Here is a 14115-nt window from a genome sequence, read left to right on the forward strand (position 1 = left end):
TGCCACTTTTCCAGTGACCAGTGGAAGTGATGCACCCCAGCATACAAAATGCTCCCAATTAGAATTTGTGCTTACATAAATTTTTTTTTTTTTCATCTGAGACACTGGCCCCCTATATTATTACTGTAGTAGAAGTATATGATTTTAATTAACAAACTAATTTTAGGTTAAACCTGAGTGTCAGTGGAAACAGAAATAGCTGGTAAGTCACATCAACACAGTTTTCAGGCAGCTGATGGTTTGCCTGTGCATGTTGGGCTTCCCCCACCTTGTACAGGAGCCTGTATTAAAACAAACCCAACCCAGAAGGTAGGCATGGAGCCATTGTGCCCTTAGTGAAATCCTCTTGAAACGTTTTGGTTCAAAGCAAGTAGGTCAGAGTGTGTTAATTATGTAAGATCAGTCACACGGATTTCAGGGAGGCCTCTGGTATTTGATGTCTCATGCTGAAATACCTTCAGTTAACTGAAAAACACTGAGAGAATTTGACTCTGAACTAAAACTTAAAATAAGTAACAAAATAAACCAACAGAATCTGCCCTCCCCTGCTGAATTCATCCTTCAGAGTCTGATTAAAGAAGGCATTCAGAGCAGAAGTTCTAGGCTTGGGTTTCTTTGCAGTTTGCTTTGCAGCATGCTTCCTCTGGGTTGTGGTTTGGAGGATTTTGGCTTTGAGCTGATTTGTTTATTTGGGTGTCCGTAACAGAGGAGGAGAAATTCAGACTTCTTAGAAAATCAAGAACTTAATGTAAATTTTTTATAGAAGCCAGAACAGCTGGTGTTTGTTTTCCTCTCAAAGCAAAAGATACAGGAGCATTCCCCCAGCATGTTCGGATGGAAACAGCTCGCAATTTTAATGATGACGCTTATTTTACAGGAGGTGCTTGGTTTTCAGTATTTTCTGCCATACTTTATTGCTATAGGATGGAGGCTGTTCCTGGGGTGAATGTGGGTGACTAGGGGAGAGGAGGGAGGGAGGACAAGGCGGTCACTTGAGCAGCAATGTGGAAAGTGAAGAAAGCAGCCTTTTTTTTGTCAGTATTTACACATACACTTTACGTGGTGTGTTGACTCAGGACTTTGCGCTGCAGTGTAGGGGAAGCACATAGGGCCTTTGTCCCTTCAGAAGGGAAGATGCGAGGCTACTCAGTGATGCTGCCTTTCATCTAAAGGGTTGTACTGAGCTGTCCTGAAATAAATACCTATTAAAGAAATAGCTGGATTCATTCTCCTGAGTTTAGGGAAGTAGATGTAAGGAATATCTTCAATACTGTGACAACAATAAACTTTAAAAAATGGCAAGAAAAATAACTCTTGCAAAAATCTCATCCCATTTCTTACTATCCGTACTGGTTTGTGGGCTTAGTAAAAACATTTTCAAGTGTTTGCATTTTGAATTGGAGAAGAAAAGACGATGGGGAGACTTTCAGTGGCACACGGGTTTTTAAGAATTACTCACTTAGTAATACTACTGAATAACATCTTGGTTTTTTCCCGAGTATGATCAGAGAAATTTAACTGAAAACAGAAGCAAAGAAAAACAAAGTGCAGCGCTGTAAACCTGGTGAGGTTTTTAAATTTACCTCTGATTTAATTTCCAAAGTGTGGTGAAATGTGTCAGACTTTCATAAAAGGGCCCAGAGGTCTGGCTCCTGCAAGAGCCAGAGACCCTGGGTATCCCAGAGCTGGTTTTGGACCCTGTGGACCTGTGAACACAGACGTTTGGGAGTCAGGGCTCTCTGGTTTTTCAGGTTTCTGGCTTCTTGGCTGCTGCGAGAACTGGAGGGGCATGGTTGTGCCTCACCATAAACCTATAAACCTGAGGTTCCCAGGTCTTCTAGGATGTGACTCCTTACCATCCCTGATTTTGCTGCATGCAGAATAGCTTCCAACTAGGACTGGCCTCAGATTCTTAAACAAGATTTATCCTGTGACAATTGAACTGTTATTGTAGCACAGCCAATGTGGTATGTGGGCTGAGACAGCTAAAAGCTGCTAGTACAGCCAGAATTGGCAGAGAAGTGTGGCAAAACCTAAATTAACTGCAGGGCTAGCAGAGAACCTCCTTGTTTCCTTTCCCAGTTGAGAAATTTTAAGTATGAGATGAAGATGCCCTGGGCAGCTGCGGGGGTGTGAGGTCAGGCAGGGAGAGGCTTGACGCTTCTAGTACAACTTTGTGCAGCTTTCAACAGGAACCATCTGTGCCTCTGAGGGGCTGTTTTAAAATAATACAGAAATGATGGTTCCTACCAAGCTATGCAGTATACATGTAGAGGGAATTTTTCAGCAGATCAATTTAGACTTTATGAGTGATAGGAAGAGGGGAGAGGAAACAATTTGATAGATAAGATGCAGAGAAGCCACTTGTAAGTAAAGAGGCAATTGTACATCTTTTCTGAGTCACATTTTCATATACACACATAATACATAGAAGTTTGCACCCTTTCTTAATATGCTTTTTGTTAGTCTTAGAATAGGACCCATTCAGACTTTGACTGAACTCAACTGACTGCACTAGCATCTGTTGTCTTAGATAAGGATTGAATTTGACCCAGTTCCTCCATGTGTCTTTTTTTCTTTAAACTATTAATGTATGTAGTGTTGCCATAATGCTTTTTAAACACACTCAATGGAAAAACAGGATAAGTTTGAATGATTGGTTCTTATTTTATGGGTGGATTTTTTTGTTTGTTTGATTGTATGAATATATATGTGGGCTTAAAGTTTTGCCATTTTCTCAGCTACATTCTGATGGTTAATAGACCACAGAGAAGTGGCTTGTGGCTCCTCTTCCTCTCAAGTGCTGTTCCTAATACCTTATTGTTATTTTTTTAAAAAAAAAAACACTTCTGTTTTAAAGAAGGTATTTCAGCACTGACAAACCTAGTGTAGCAACTGGGAGCTTAAGTAGGCTTAATCAGAGCTGGAGAAGTGGACTAAAGCCTTCTTTATCAACCATCCTCCTCTCTTCCAACATCTGAAATAAAAAAGGCGTGCTTGTGGCACATAAAATTGCTGACATCCTGTTTGGGCTCTGATACGGTGAAGAACAATTAATTACATTTTATTACAGAATTCTATAAATGCCACAAAAAGTTAATCTCAGTCGTGTAGAACCAAACTGTGCTTGGATTTAATGAGAAATACCCATTCTGGCATTAACTAGAAAAGCAGGGGAGTATTTTAATACCTAGGAAATGAAGACTTTAGAGCTTAGACTCTCTTCCTTCTTTCCTGTAGCGTTTGGAGGATGCACATAAGTAGGGAGCAAGAGAGGAGAGATCCTTATATCAAGTGGACGTATCTGTTGAACCTGAGGAAGAACAGTCAGCATGTGACACACTGGTCATACTGCTCCATTTATTACTGATTCGCTGCCATGGCTTTTGCTGATGGGTGTTGTAAAAGAACATTAATAGAAAGGATACCTGACCCATCTCACAAAAAATGGGGGTGGCATCCCAACTTCTCAAAGTCTCGTATTCAGCCGCTGAGTCTGGTTAGCACAAAACAGTGCAGGTGTCACTGAAGGGTGTCACTGAAGGATGTCCTTGAACACATCACCCTCTCGCTGCTAACTGAACACCTTTGCTTGCAGCACCAGTGACTCAGTGCCATCTGCAGTGCCTACAGGTTTGGTAACATTTTCTGAATCCACCCTGCAGCAAAAACATTCAGACTGTCACAGGTTTTTAATTTAGTACAACAAACGGATCTGGGGATGTTTGAAACTTGGCCTCATCTTCGCACTTGACCTAGATGGGCTGAAAGATTTGCAGTTTCAGGTGTAGCTGGTCCAAGACTTGGGTTTATTGCAGAAGATGAAGCCAAGTGAATTAGAGCAGGTTCAGGACACTGTGCTGTGTGTTTTCCTAGCAAGCAGAACTGTGGGTGCAGCACCTTTAGTCAGTGTTCAGAAACAGCGAAGCTAGACTTAAAATAACCTGAGTGTCTAGCTTCTGCCCTTTCACTTAAATATATCTAAGGAGATGGCTTGTTTGGGTAGGTCACTGTAATCTGTCCTCTGTTTCACTGCCAGCTACTGTAACAAATTTGGTACTGTTCAGAAGGATCAGGAGAGCAGCATTTTATCAAGGCTACAGACTTTAAGATTTCTGGAACAAATATTAGTATCAATAGATCCTGCTTTTTTTTACATAGCAACGAGGCCGATATCAGCTCCTGTCCACCTTGCTCACTCATAGCGGTGATAAAGCGGTGAACTGGTGTGTGAGGTGAGGTGCTTGCAGAGGATGTGATGTACATTTGCATGGAAGGATGGTTGCGTGATTACTGTGAATGTGAATACCCATGGGTGTGATTCTGCAGCTGCCAAAGTCAGTTGCAAAATTGCCTTTGACTTCGTTGCTACACACTGAAATGGAGGGAATGAGCTAAGAAGGGCTTGGCACCCCTTCCTTCTACCTCTGCACGCCATGGGGTTTTGTGGAGTGTTTAATGTTTCGGCTTCCCCATTCTGCTAAGGCCTCTTATTGCCCTAGAGATGGGAGAAACTCCAGATGCTGTCAGGTGCTGGTGCCAAGAGTTTAAAACCTGTGTCTTCTGATTGCTTTTTAATTATTATTTTTAAGGACCTTACAACTTTGAGTTCTGTCTTAAGTGCAGGATTAAGTGGGAAAGGAATTTATGTTCAGATGGGGCAAACTTGTCTCTTGCATTTAATCATCTGTCTATTTGAAAGGCGTTTCCCTGTTGTGTCTGCTTGACCAAATTGTCTTTGCCAGCTTGCTTGAGTACTAGGCCATAATATTTTGCTAAATGACAGAGTTCATGCCTCCTGATCCAAAACGTCCACAAATTGTTCCTATATATACATTCTTCATTAAATTGAATCGAGAATAAGTCAGCTGGGATGATCCTGAAGCTACACAGATGTTGAATTCAGATTCTGCTAATGGCTGTTCTTGGGACTCCTTGCAGTTGCATGTAGAGTGAGTTGCGTTGGTGCTGTTCTTTTAGGAGAAAAAATGGTTTGAATCACACAGAGTATTTTAAACAAGATAAAGCCAAAGCAAGGAGCTTTATGCTTTTGGTTGTGATATATAGTATGGAGTGCTGGCAGTTCACTGACTCAGACGTCGGAGTATTTAACATCACGCTGGCAGGCATCTGTGTGTATTGCTGTCTGCTGCTGTGCAAGACAGCAACAGTTTAGAAAGAGATTTTTGCCCTGGAAATACGCTAGGTACACAAACAAAAGCTGTATGATCCAAATCACCATATTCTTAAGAACAATTGAGGATTTCCTGATTGCTATGCGGCTGCCAGATGTCAGGCATCCTATATTTTTCTTAGGTATGTTTGGTATCTGAGTTTGGATAGGTGGAAAAAGTTCATGCAATCTGTTTTTTTCTTCACTGTTATGGTTGGTCATAAATGTTATATTAAGTCCCTGGATGAATAAAAGAAAGAATACACCCTTCTGACCCGTTATGTATGTACCTATGTATGAAACCTCTAACCTGTTGGTGAAACAGGTAAAATAGAGACAACCCACTGAAACCTTTGAAAAGCTGCAGTTCAGGTGTAGGAGCTCAGACTGTTGATGATTCAAGGCCTGATACTTTTCCCCTTATGGTTTTTGTAATCTCCCTTGGAGGCAAGTAAAAAGAGATGTGATGGATCTACATTGCATAACAGGACATCCCTCTTTCTCTCTCTCTTTGACAAGCGTAATAGGTCTGGATCACAAGCAGTTAATAGGCACTTTTAAGATAAGTGTGAAATTGCTGTAAGTAGCTAAGGAGAGGGGAACGCAGCATTAGTAAGTAGAGAGGTAGTTTTTATTAAGCCACTTGGAACAGCTAGAAATGTAATTTGCTGAAGCTGGGCAGTCTTGGTAAATTATCTCTGTGCTGTGCTATCAGTTTTTTTAAAAAAACTGCCTGTATGAAGTTTTGATCTCTGAAGCAGCAGATCTGCTTTGTTTGTTTTGCTATATCATGCACAGGCAGTGTTGCAAAAAAACCAACAGCTTTGAGTATGGAAAGTCCCAACCCATGTAATTATGGAAATAAACATTCAGCTTTCTGTGTGAACAACAGATAAGACCTTTGTTTTAGCCTTCTGTGCTACTCTTTAATATCTCCCTGGAAGATTTTAGAAGAACAGAAAAAAATTAAGACTTGGAAGATTTCTTTGTAATCCCTTAATGAAAAAACGAAGACATTCCTTATGGAACTCTCTTGCATAGTTGTGAAATATAGAGAAAATTTAACTGTTTTGCAGCATTTCTTAATGCTAAATTACTGCCCTAAGAACACTGTCATGCACTTTGGTCTTCCTTTAAATATCAGTCAAAAATAAAAATAGATAAAACTTAGAAATTGTCTTCTAGACCTGGCAAAGCAAGTTCTAAAGAACCCAGTATTCGTGCTGTGGGAAAAGAATATCAACATTGCTGTATGGCGATATTTCAGTATAGGCATAGTAATGTTATCTGTTCTTTAATAAAGACTAGACTTTTGCATCAAAATCGGCTGGTCTCCATGTGTGTGTTAGACTGCGGAGAGGAGAGTCTTGAGGTCTTTCAGGGAAGATTTTTTTTCATCCAGACTTTCAAGGAAGAACTTCTTCGTAAGCTCCTTTGTGTTAAGATCCTGTTAAGTCAAGAATGACAAGACTTTGTTTGATCTACAAGGAAAATAAGCTTGAGACAAGTATCTTCAACTCAATCTGCTGGTAGGTTTGGAAAGACACATCTATGCTGAAAAAAAATCAACTTTATAAGCTGGAGAAGTTGAACACATTTATAATTAAACTTAGAGAAGTTATATTGTCTTATCTACATTGTCAGTTTTCCAGCTCCGAGGCTATTGTTGATCATCTAGTCCAGTAGAGTTAGCAGAGTAATCCCAGGTTTGTTGGATTTCAACATCTACACAAAATACTGTATTTCAGAATGGACACAGCAACTCTTGTGGGTTGCTGGTCACTATAAACTATGCTCTGTGGATAAAGAGTTATTTCTTGTAGAGAAGGAATAGCCAACGTTGCACAAACTGCCTTTCATTGCGCAGGGGTGTGTGGCTGTGCTCACCTTCCCTCCCTTACACACCTATTGCACATCAACCTTCTAGCTCATTTGAGACTTACCCATGTACCCACCCTGAATTTTAGTGTTCTGTGGTGGAGTTGGATCCTCCCAAGTTTGGATGTTTTGGAGGTCAAGATCCTGATGTCTGTGCGGTGACAGCAACACCAACACTACGTTAATGTGTGTGCTGGGGATCAGCTTGCATCTTGTGCTTTGTTGTCCCTGTCTGCAAACTTTAACTGTCCAAAATTCAACATATCCCACTTTTAACATTTGTATGTAATATGTGTAACACCCCCCCACACCCCCCAGCTTTTCCCCCTTCTTCTAAATTTAATGGCTTAAATGCAGTCATGGTGTAAAGGACTCGAACTGTGAGAGTAAAAGGAAAATCTGCTGGAAATAAGATTGTGCTTAATTGCAAGAATGAGGTAGGTGGCTTAAAGTGCTTAGATATTTCATAAAACCTTTTCTTTTGCTCTATAACTTCTGCTGAAGTGACAGTTGCAGCACTTTGCTATTGTTGCTGTTGCCAATGATGGAAAATACATAGATTTACAGAAGTCATAGTTTTTATTACAGAGCTCATAGACTTTGAGTTTCTAGCAAATCTCTCTCTCTCTCTTCTTCTTCTTTTTTTTTTTCCCCCACTGAAATTCTGTTTGTGGCATCGTTGGGGGGAAGGGTGTCCTGCTGAGGTTTTGATTGGGTTTTTTGCTAGTTTTCCTAAAGAGTCTGGCTTCTGACAAGCTGTTCTGTAGCTATGTTTCTGTCATCTTGTATTTTCCATGTATTTGAGTGAATGTATTTGCTTTGTTGTTTGTTTTGGATGCATCTTAGGTCTTTGGATCTTGGAATGTCTTCCCCCCCCCCTCCCGCCCTGTGTCTTGAGCAAGTTTCCATCCCAGAAACAGTGCTTATGTACTTAGGGTATTATTCTAAAAATGCTGTAAGATTAAGTGGAAATGTCAAAGTGTAGGCTAGAATTGGTGTTAATTTAAGAATATGTGTTCAGGATTATGGTTTTCCTCCAGATAGATTATGAGGGATAGGCACTGAAAAGCCGCCTTAGTTTTGACTGGGAATAGCTTTTGGTGGCAGGTTGAATGTCAAACCACAGAGTATTCAGAGGATATGAAGGGGGGAGGAGGTGGAGCACGAAATGTAAATTGTGTGTAGAAAAGCAGAGATGATGAGCGGATGGGATGGCAGATGATTAGAGAAATACAGCTGTGGTTCCCAAGTGTGCCCATCAACACTGCGGTGTTCCGTAGTTTTATTTTCTCCTGCAGTGCTTTACTTTTTGGCCTCCTTTTGGAGAATGAAACCTAAAGCGGAGTCTTGCAGAGATTTTTCTACATATCAGAAAGGAGTACTTATACTTGAAAGGAAAGGTATTAATTATTTTTTAACCCACAGAATACCAGAGATATTCGCACCCTGCCCAGCAGAATGGGTGAAAAGCCAAAAATATATGGGTTTTTCCTTTGATATGAAAATATTTTCACAGCTCTTATAAAGATTTAGAGCTTTAGTTTCCAAGATAGCACCCCTGTTGTTAATCCCATCTGTACTCTGTGGGATATCTCTAGTGACATACCACTAACATTTGAGGTAAAAATAGGCTCTTCTGCTGGCGATGGTAAGAAACAAGACTTCTGCTGTGGTTAAAGTTATCACATAGTCATATTCATTTACATGCTGCTCATGCTGACCTAACTCAACCAGCAGAAAACTGGGAGTAGATACAGACAGACTGGGGGAGAACATTTCTTTGTCGTGCAAAATCAATGCTTGAATCTTCAAGGCAGATGCAATGTGAAAGTGGCCTTTTATTGGGTTTGTAGGATTTTAATGGCTTTTTAGGATTTCTAGGCTTTTTCTAGTTTTTTTTTAATTCACTACTGTGAATAAAATCGGTGATGTAAATCAGTATTGGAAGTGTTGGGAGATCAGCAGCAATTGAGAGATACCTCTCTGAAGCAGTTATTTTATGCAGATTGATGGGTGGTATTTGAGAACATGACATTTTTTCTTTCGGTTTGTGAGAGAGAGAGAGATTGAAATTACTGATCGAGCTTTGAACATCCGTTAATGTCCAGTTAGCTTTTACAAAAGAATCTTGGGTTTTCTCTGCGTGTCGTGATTGCTCCCCTGCTCTGCTAAGATAATGAAGGGCTGATTTCAAGTAAAGGTTTTGCAATATAGATGTGAAATGCTGTCCTATCTTCAACATCTTTAACCATCCTCAGCTTTGCTTTCAAACCTGTCCCTTATTTCCTTCCCACTCCCTGCCAAAAAATCAAACCAGACTTGCTGCGGGTCATGCATGTATTAAACGTACCCCGACCCAGAAGAAACCATTGCCTCCACAGCCCCATGGCTGGAGCAGATGGGGTTTAAAGCATGCACAAACATGGGAAAAAATATCACCTTTGCTCCACGGAGTCTTCGTTTATACAAAGTGGAGCAAACCTGGGAGGAGAGCGTGAGCCAGAGCTGCTATGCTGTGACCAGCGGTTGTTTCCCTTGGGAACTGGGACGTTATCGTTCACGTCTGATTTAAACCTGCTGAATGCCACAGACGCTAGGCTGTTACGTGTTTATACATGTTTCTCTTTCATTTTCCTGTTGTAAGATTTCTGCTCAAGATACTTCATCAGGTAATTCCTGATTTGTCCTCTACATTAGGTATTTGAAGCATTGCACAGATGTGCATAAATATATACCTATACATGCACACACTAATGTATATGCTAGGTGGGAGCAAAAGCTGAAGGACTAATTTTAGTTTGCTTGGTGGCAGATGTGGAGCCTTACTATAGCAAATTGTTTAATTTAATTAGTTTCCCAACCTGAGACTGGAGTGCCTGTGTTCTCAGTAGGCAAATCCTTTGCGGAAGATGCTGGCTCAAACCGCACATGATGAGGAGACTTAGGTGGTGGCAATGCAAAGCCAGCAGGGTGTCCTGGTTTTGGCGGGGATAGAGTTAATTTTCTTCCTAGTAGCTGGTATAGCGCTGCATTTTGGGTTTAGGATGAGAATAATGTTGGTAACACGCTGATGTTTCAGTTGTTGCTAAGCAGTGCTTGTACTAGGTCAGGGAATTTTCAGCTTCTCACCTCACCCCACCCCACCAGTGAGCATGCTGGGGGGCACAAGAAGCTGGGAGGGGACACAGCCAGGACAGCTGACCCCAGCTGACCCCAGGGCTATTCCGTACCATGCGGTGCCATGCTCAGCATATAAACCAGGGGCAAAGCTGGCCGGGGGCTGCTGCTCGGGAACTGGCTGGGCATCGGTCAGCGGGTGGTGGGAAACTGCATTGCGCATCACTTGTTTTGTCTGTTCTAATTGTTTTATTTATTATTCTTTTGGTTTCCCCCTTTCCTTTTCTGTCCTATTAAACTGTCTTTAACTCAACCCACAAATTTTACTTCCCCCCTGCAATTCCCTCCCCCATCCCACTGGGGGGTGGGGGGTGAGCGAGCAGCTGTGTGATGTTTAGCTGCCTGCCAGGTTAAACCATGGCGCAGGGGTGTAAGGATTTATCTGGGTTACCAGCAAAGGAGCTGGGACACTCTATCAAGAAGCAGTTGATGGGAAATCTGCACAGCGGCCACCTTGCAGGCAGGCAGAGCCAGACAGTTTGGTACCTCTATCTGGCACCTCTTGCCCCACGTGTGTCAACGGAACCCACTGGGGAGGTTGGGGGGAGCAATGGTGAAAGTGCTGCTGCTGCTGCAGGTCAGCATCTTTCTCCAAACCCAGAAAAGATCTTGCTGATGCCAGTTGGTAATTACACTCCCGCCCTTATTTTATGCCTGTGGTCTGTAAGTGATGGCATGCTATGTTTAAGTTGAATATGCTTGTGTATGACCTGCGAGATCCAGTGTGGATACTCCAGCCTTTGTGATTTACATAAAATTATTAAACCATTTTAACATAGATAATGATCACTTTAAGTATGGTTAGAAGCTTTTGTTTTGAACTGCTTGTCTTTAAAATAAATCACTTTTTCTTTCTTTTTTTTCTTTTTTTTTCTTTGCCTTTTTTTAAACAAAACCTGTATCTGCTGGCGAGCAGGCATCAGAGGAAGTGTCAAAATCTCTGCAAGCAATGAAGGAAATTCTGTGTGGGACCACAGACAAGGAGCCACCTACAGAGATTGTGGCTCAGCTGGCACAAGAGCTATACAACAGTGGCCTTCTAGTGACGCTTATTGCCAACCTGCAACTGATAGATTTTGAGGTAAGTCAGCATCTCCTTGCTCTCAGTGCTGTCAGTGAGTAAAGTTGTATTCTTCTGAAGTCTAAATAATTTTATTGCATTTAAAACTGTTTTTTACATGCTGAAGAATGCACCTGCTGTAGATTGGTCAGTGTCCTGATAGATGTGTTTATATACTGGAAGTAAATGCAGTGGATCTGATGACATTTTTTTAATTAAAATAAAACCAATAAAGAAATATTGCCATGCGTATCCAAGCAAGATAGGAAATGATGCTGAGAATAACGTTTATGACCAACCTTGTAAGCTGCAGCGGTGAACCTCTTTGGGATAGTACAGCTAGAGCAGACCACTGTCTCTGAAGGGGTTGTCCAATTTAGAAGGGGTCCAGGGACATAGATTAAAAATACTTGGAAGCATGGGAAAACCTCATGCTACAAAGACTGAAAAACATTAGCATGGTTTAGTTGAGAGGAAAGGAGTTGAAGAAAGTGTTAAAAACTGGCAGCAGGTAGCAAGGTAAATTGGGTTGCCCCCACTTAATTCTTTGGATTAAAAGAAGAAAGGAATATAACTTTTTTTGCCAGCAGAAAGATTAATATGAATATATATGTGTATTTATTGTTTAATTTTGTATATTTGTGTATAAAATTATGTATCCTTTGGAACTCCTTGCCAGTTTTGTTGTTAAAGCCAAAAACTTAGTAGGCAACTACTAAGACAGCTGAACTTGCTTATAAATAAGGAGAAGAGTTATGGTAGAAAAGATTGCAGTAAGTCAGTATAAATATAAACCCTTTTAATTGACCTTTGACTGGTAGGAACTGGAAAGAAACTTTGTCACTGGCAGGTCATTATAGTATTCCTGTGGTCTACGGCCAGCCAGGATAGTGGTCCTCGGGGACTGCTGTTAGGAGTCCTGTGATTCCTATGGCTCCTGGGCACTGGTGGATCGTCACAAGTGTATGAGCATCTCCGAGCAGTGAGAAAACCCCAGTTCCCAGGAACCAAACCTCCACTGCTGAGGTCTGAAGCAGGAGTGGTACCCAACATATAGGGCTGGGTGGCTGCTGAATTTAAAAATCAGTTCCCTAGAGAGATTGTCTGATGTCTCAGAGCCACTTTTTGTGGGAGTTACTTTCTTGTAGAAGTTTTCTCCCTTATTGAAGTTATTATTAATTTTCTTTTCTTTCCATATTGTAAATGAATGAAAGGGAGGAATGATGGGAGATTTATGTTTTCTCTTCCCCCTCTTCCCTCTCTCCCCTGACCTCAGTAAAGCCAGGATTCAAGGGACCTATTTATTTATTTTATATTAATTTTTGAAAATGTTCTCTTCCTCTTCCTCAGGTCTGAAGTTCAGGAGATATTTTTTTTTTTAATGCTCGAATTTATTGAGATCCTTTCATTTGTCTTCTCCCTGCCACCCCAGCTTACTGGTAAATGTTTGGGTTTTTTTTACAAGAAAACCCCAACCAACCAAGAAAAAAAACCCAACCCCCCAAAAAAACCCCCAAACCCCCGAAAAAGCAAGCAACCAACCAAAAGAACCCTAATTCAAACCCCTAAAAATCTGGTAGTTTATTTGTTTTTAAGAAAAAAGGAGAGGAAGGAGGAGAAGATATTGTTAGCAAATACACCACAGAAGGGAAACTACTGCCTTTTTCTTTTGGTTACTGACAGCCTGTATTTCTTTAGTCAGACAAAAAATTCTGTGTGGACATATTGAACCCGCAGTCTTCAAATGCAAGCACTGAATGAAATACCTAATCTGTTGCTGAATAACGGTTCTTGCAAACAATTCTAATAACTCGTATTGCAAAACAGATTTCTCCATGATAAAACCTTTTCAGTCTTGAGGAGAGCTGTTATACATACGCTTTTGGCAAAACAGTAGAAACAAAGTGTCATTGAACAAGAGGATAGTAAGAGCGTGTGCTGCTTTGCCTTCGTACTCTCATTGTCTTTTTCAGTTTATCAACTTTTCTGCTTCTATTTTGTTATATTGGTGGCCACAGTTGGCATTTAGGTTTCTTGTTGTATAAGCCGTGTCATCACTTTATAACATGCAAGTTAATTTTTTGATCTGCATGTAATGGTAGAAAGTAAAGTCACAAATTACTTAAACATTATTCCCTTCAGATATTAAATTTTTATGTAGGTTACTTTGTTCTGACTCCCTGTCTCCTCCTCACCAACCCCGCTGCCCACTTTGATCCCAATTTTGCACAGCTGTACTTCCCATTGAAGATGTATTTTCAAAGACTTCATGGAACTTGATGAGGAGTGAGGCCAGAGCTGATGTCCCCACTGAGAAAAAGGCAGAAGCACAGACTCAAGTCCTGTCTCATTTGTGCTCAATCTGCCAGCACACTTACAGCACGTGTGGCTGGGGGCGAGCGGGTGTGTAGGGGAGACTTGCACGTATCCATCGCACAGCTATACAAAACACAGGTTTATTGGTTCTGCCACTCAACAGACAAGATGTAATTTTGGTGATGATGTTGTTATGAAGCGCTTAAGTTGAGTTTGGGCAGGAGCCCAGAATCAAGATCAGACTAGAATTTTGGAAATCTAAAATACGAAATTTATTGTTGAACTTTAAAGAACTGAGGAAAGTGTGCATACAGAAAAAGTCAACTAAAAAAATAGATGTTAATAACTGCACGTAAGCTTAAAGGTTCACAAGCTGTAAAGCCACTAAAAGAGGTAGTAAATAACCCACGAGCCCCGGACTGGTGACAACAGCAGCTTTCCCTTACTTTGTCTTGAAATGGGAGCAAAATTATGATATAGGTATCATGCAACTTGTTATTTACATAATGGC

At 41.0% G+C, this 14115-nt stretch overlaps 1 protein-coding gene across 6 annotated transcripts in view; it reads left to right on the forward strand.

The window, feature by feature from the left end:
- The window catches only part of CAB39L (calcium binding protein 39 like), a 67992-nt gene that overhangs the window by 30273 nt on the left and 23604 nt on the right, over nt 1-14115 (forward strand). For all 6 annotated transcript variants that reach the window (XM_040583877.1, XM_040583876.1, XM_040583873.1 and 3 more), the window contains one exon: nt 11145-11309. In XM_040583877.1, the coding sequence (XP_040439811.1) occupies nt 11145-11309 (165 nt within the window). The remainder of the gene's footprint in view (nt 1-11144; nt 11310-14115) is intronic.

The sequence above is a fragment of the Falco naumanni genome, chromosome 2 (genome assembly GCF_017639655.2).
Source record: "Falco naumanni isolate bFalNau1 chromosome 2, bFalNau1.pat, whole genome shotgun sequence".
In the NCBI taxonomy this organism is placed as follows: Eukaryota; Metazoa; Chordata; class Aves; order Falconiformes; family Falconidae; genus Falco; species Falco naumanni.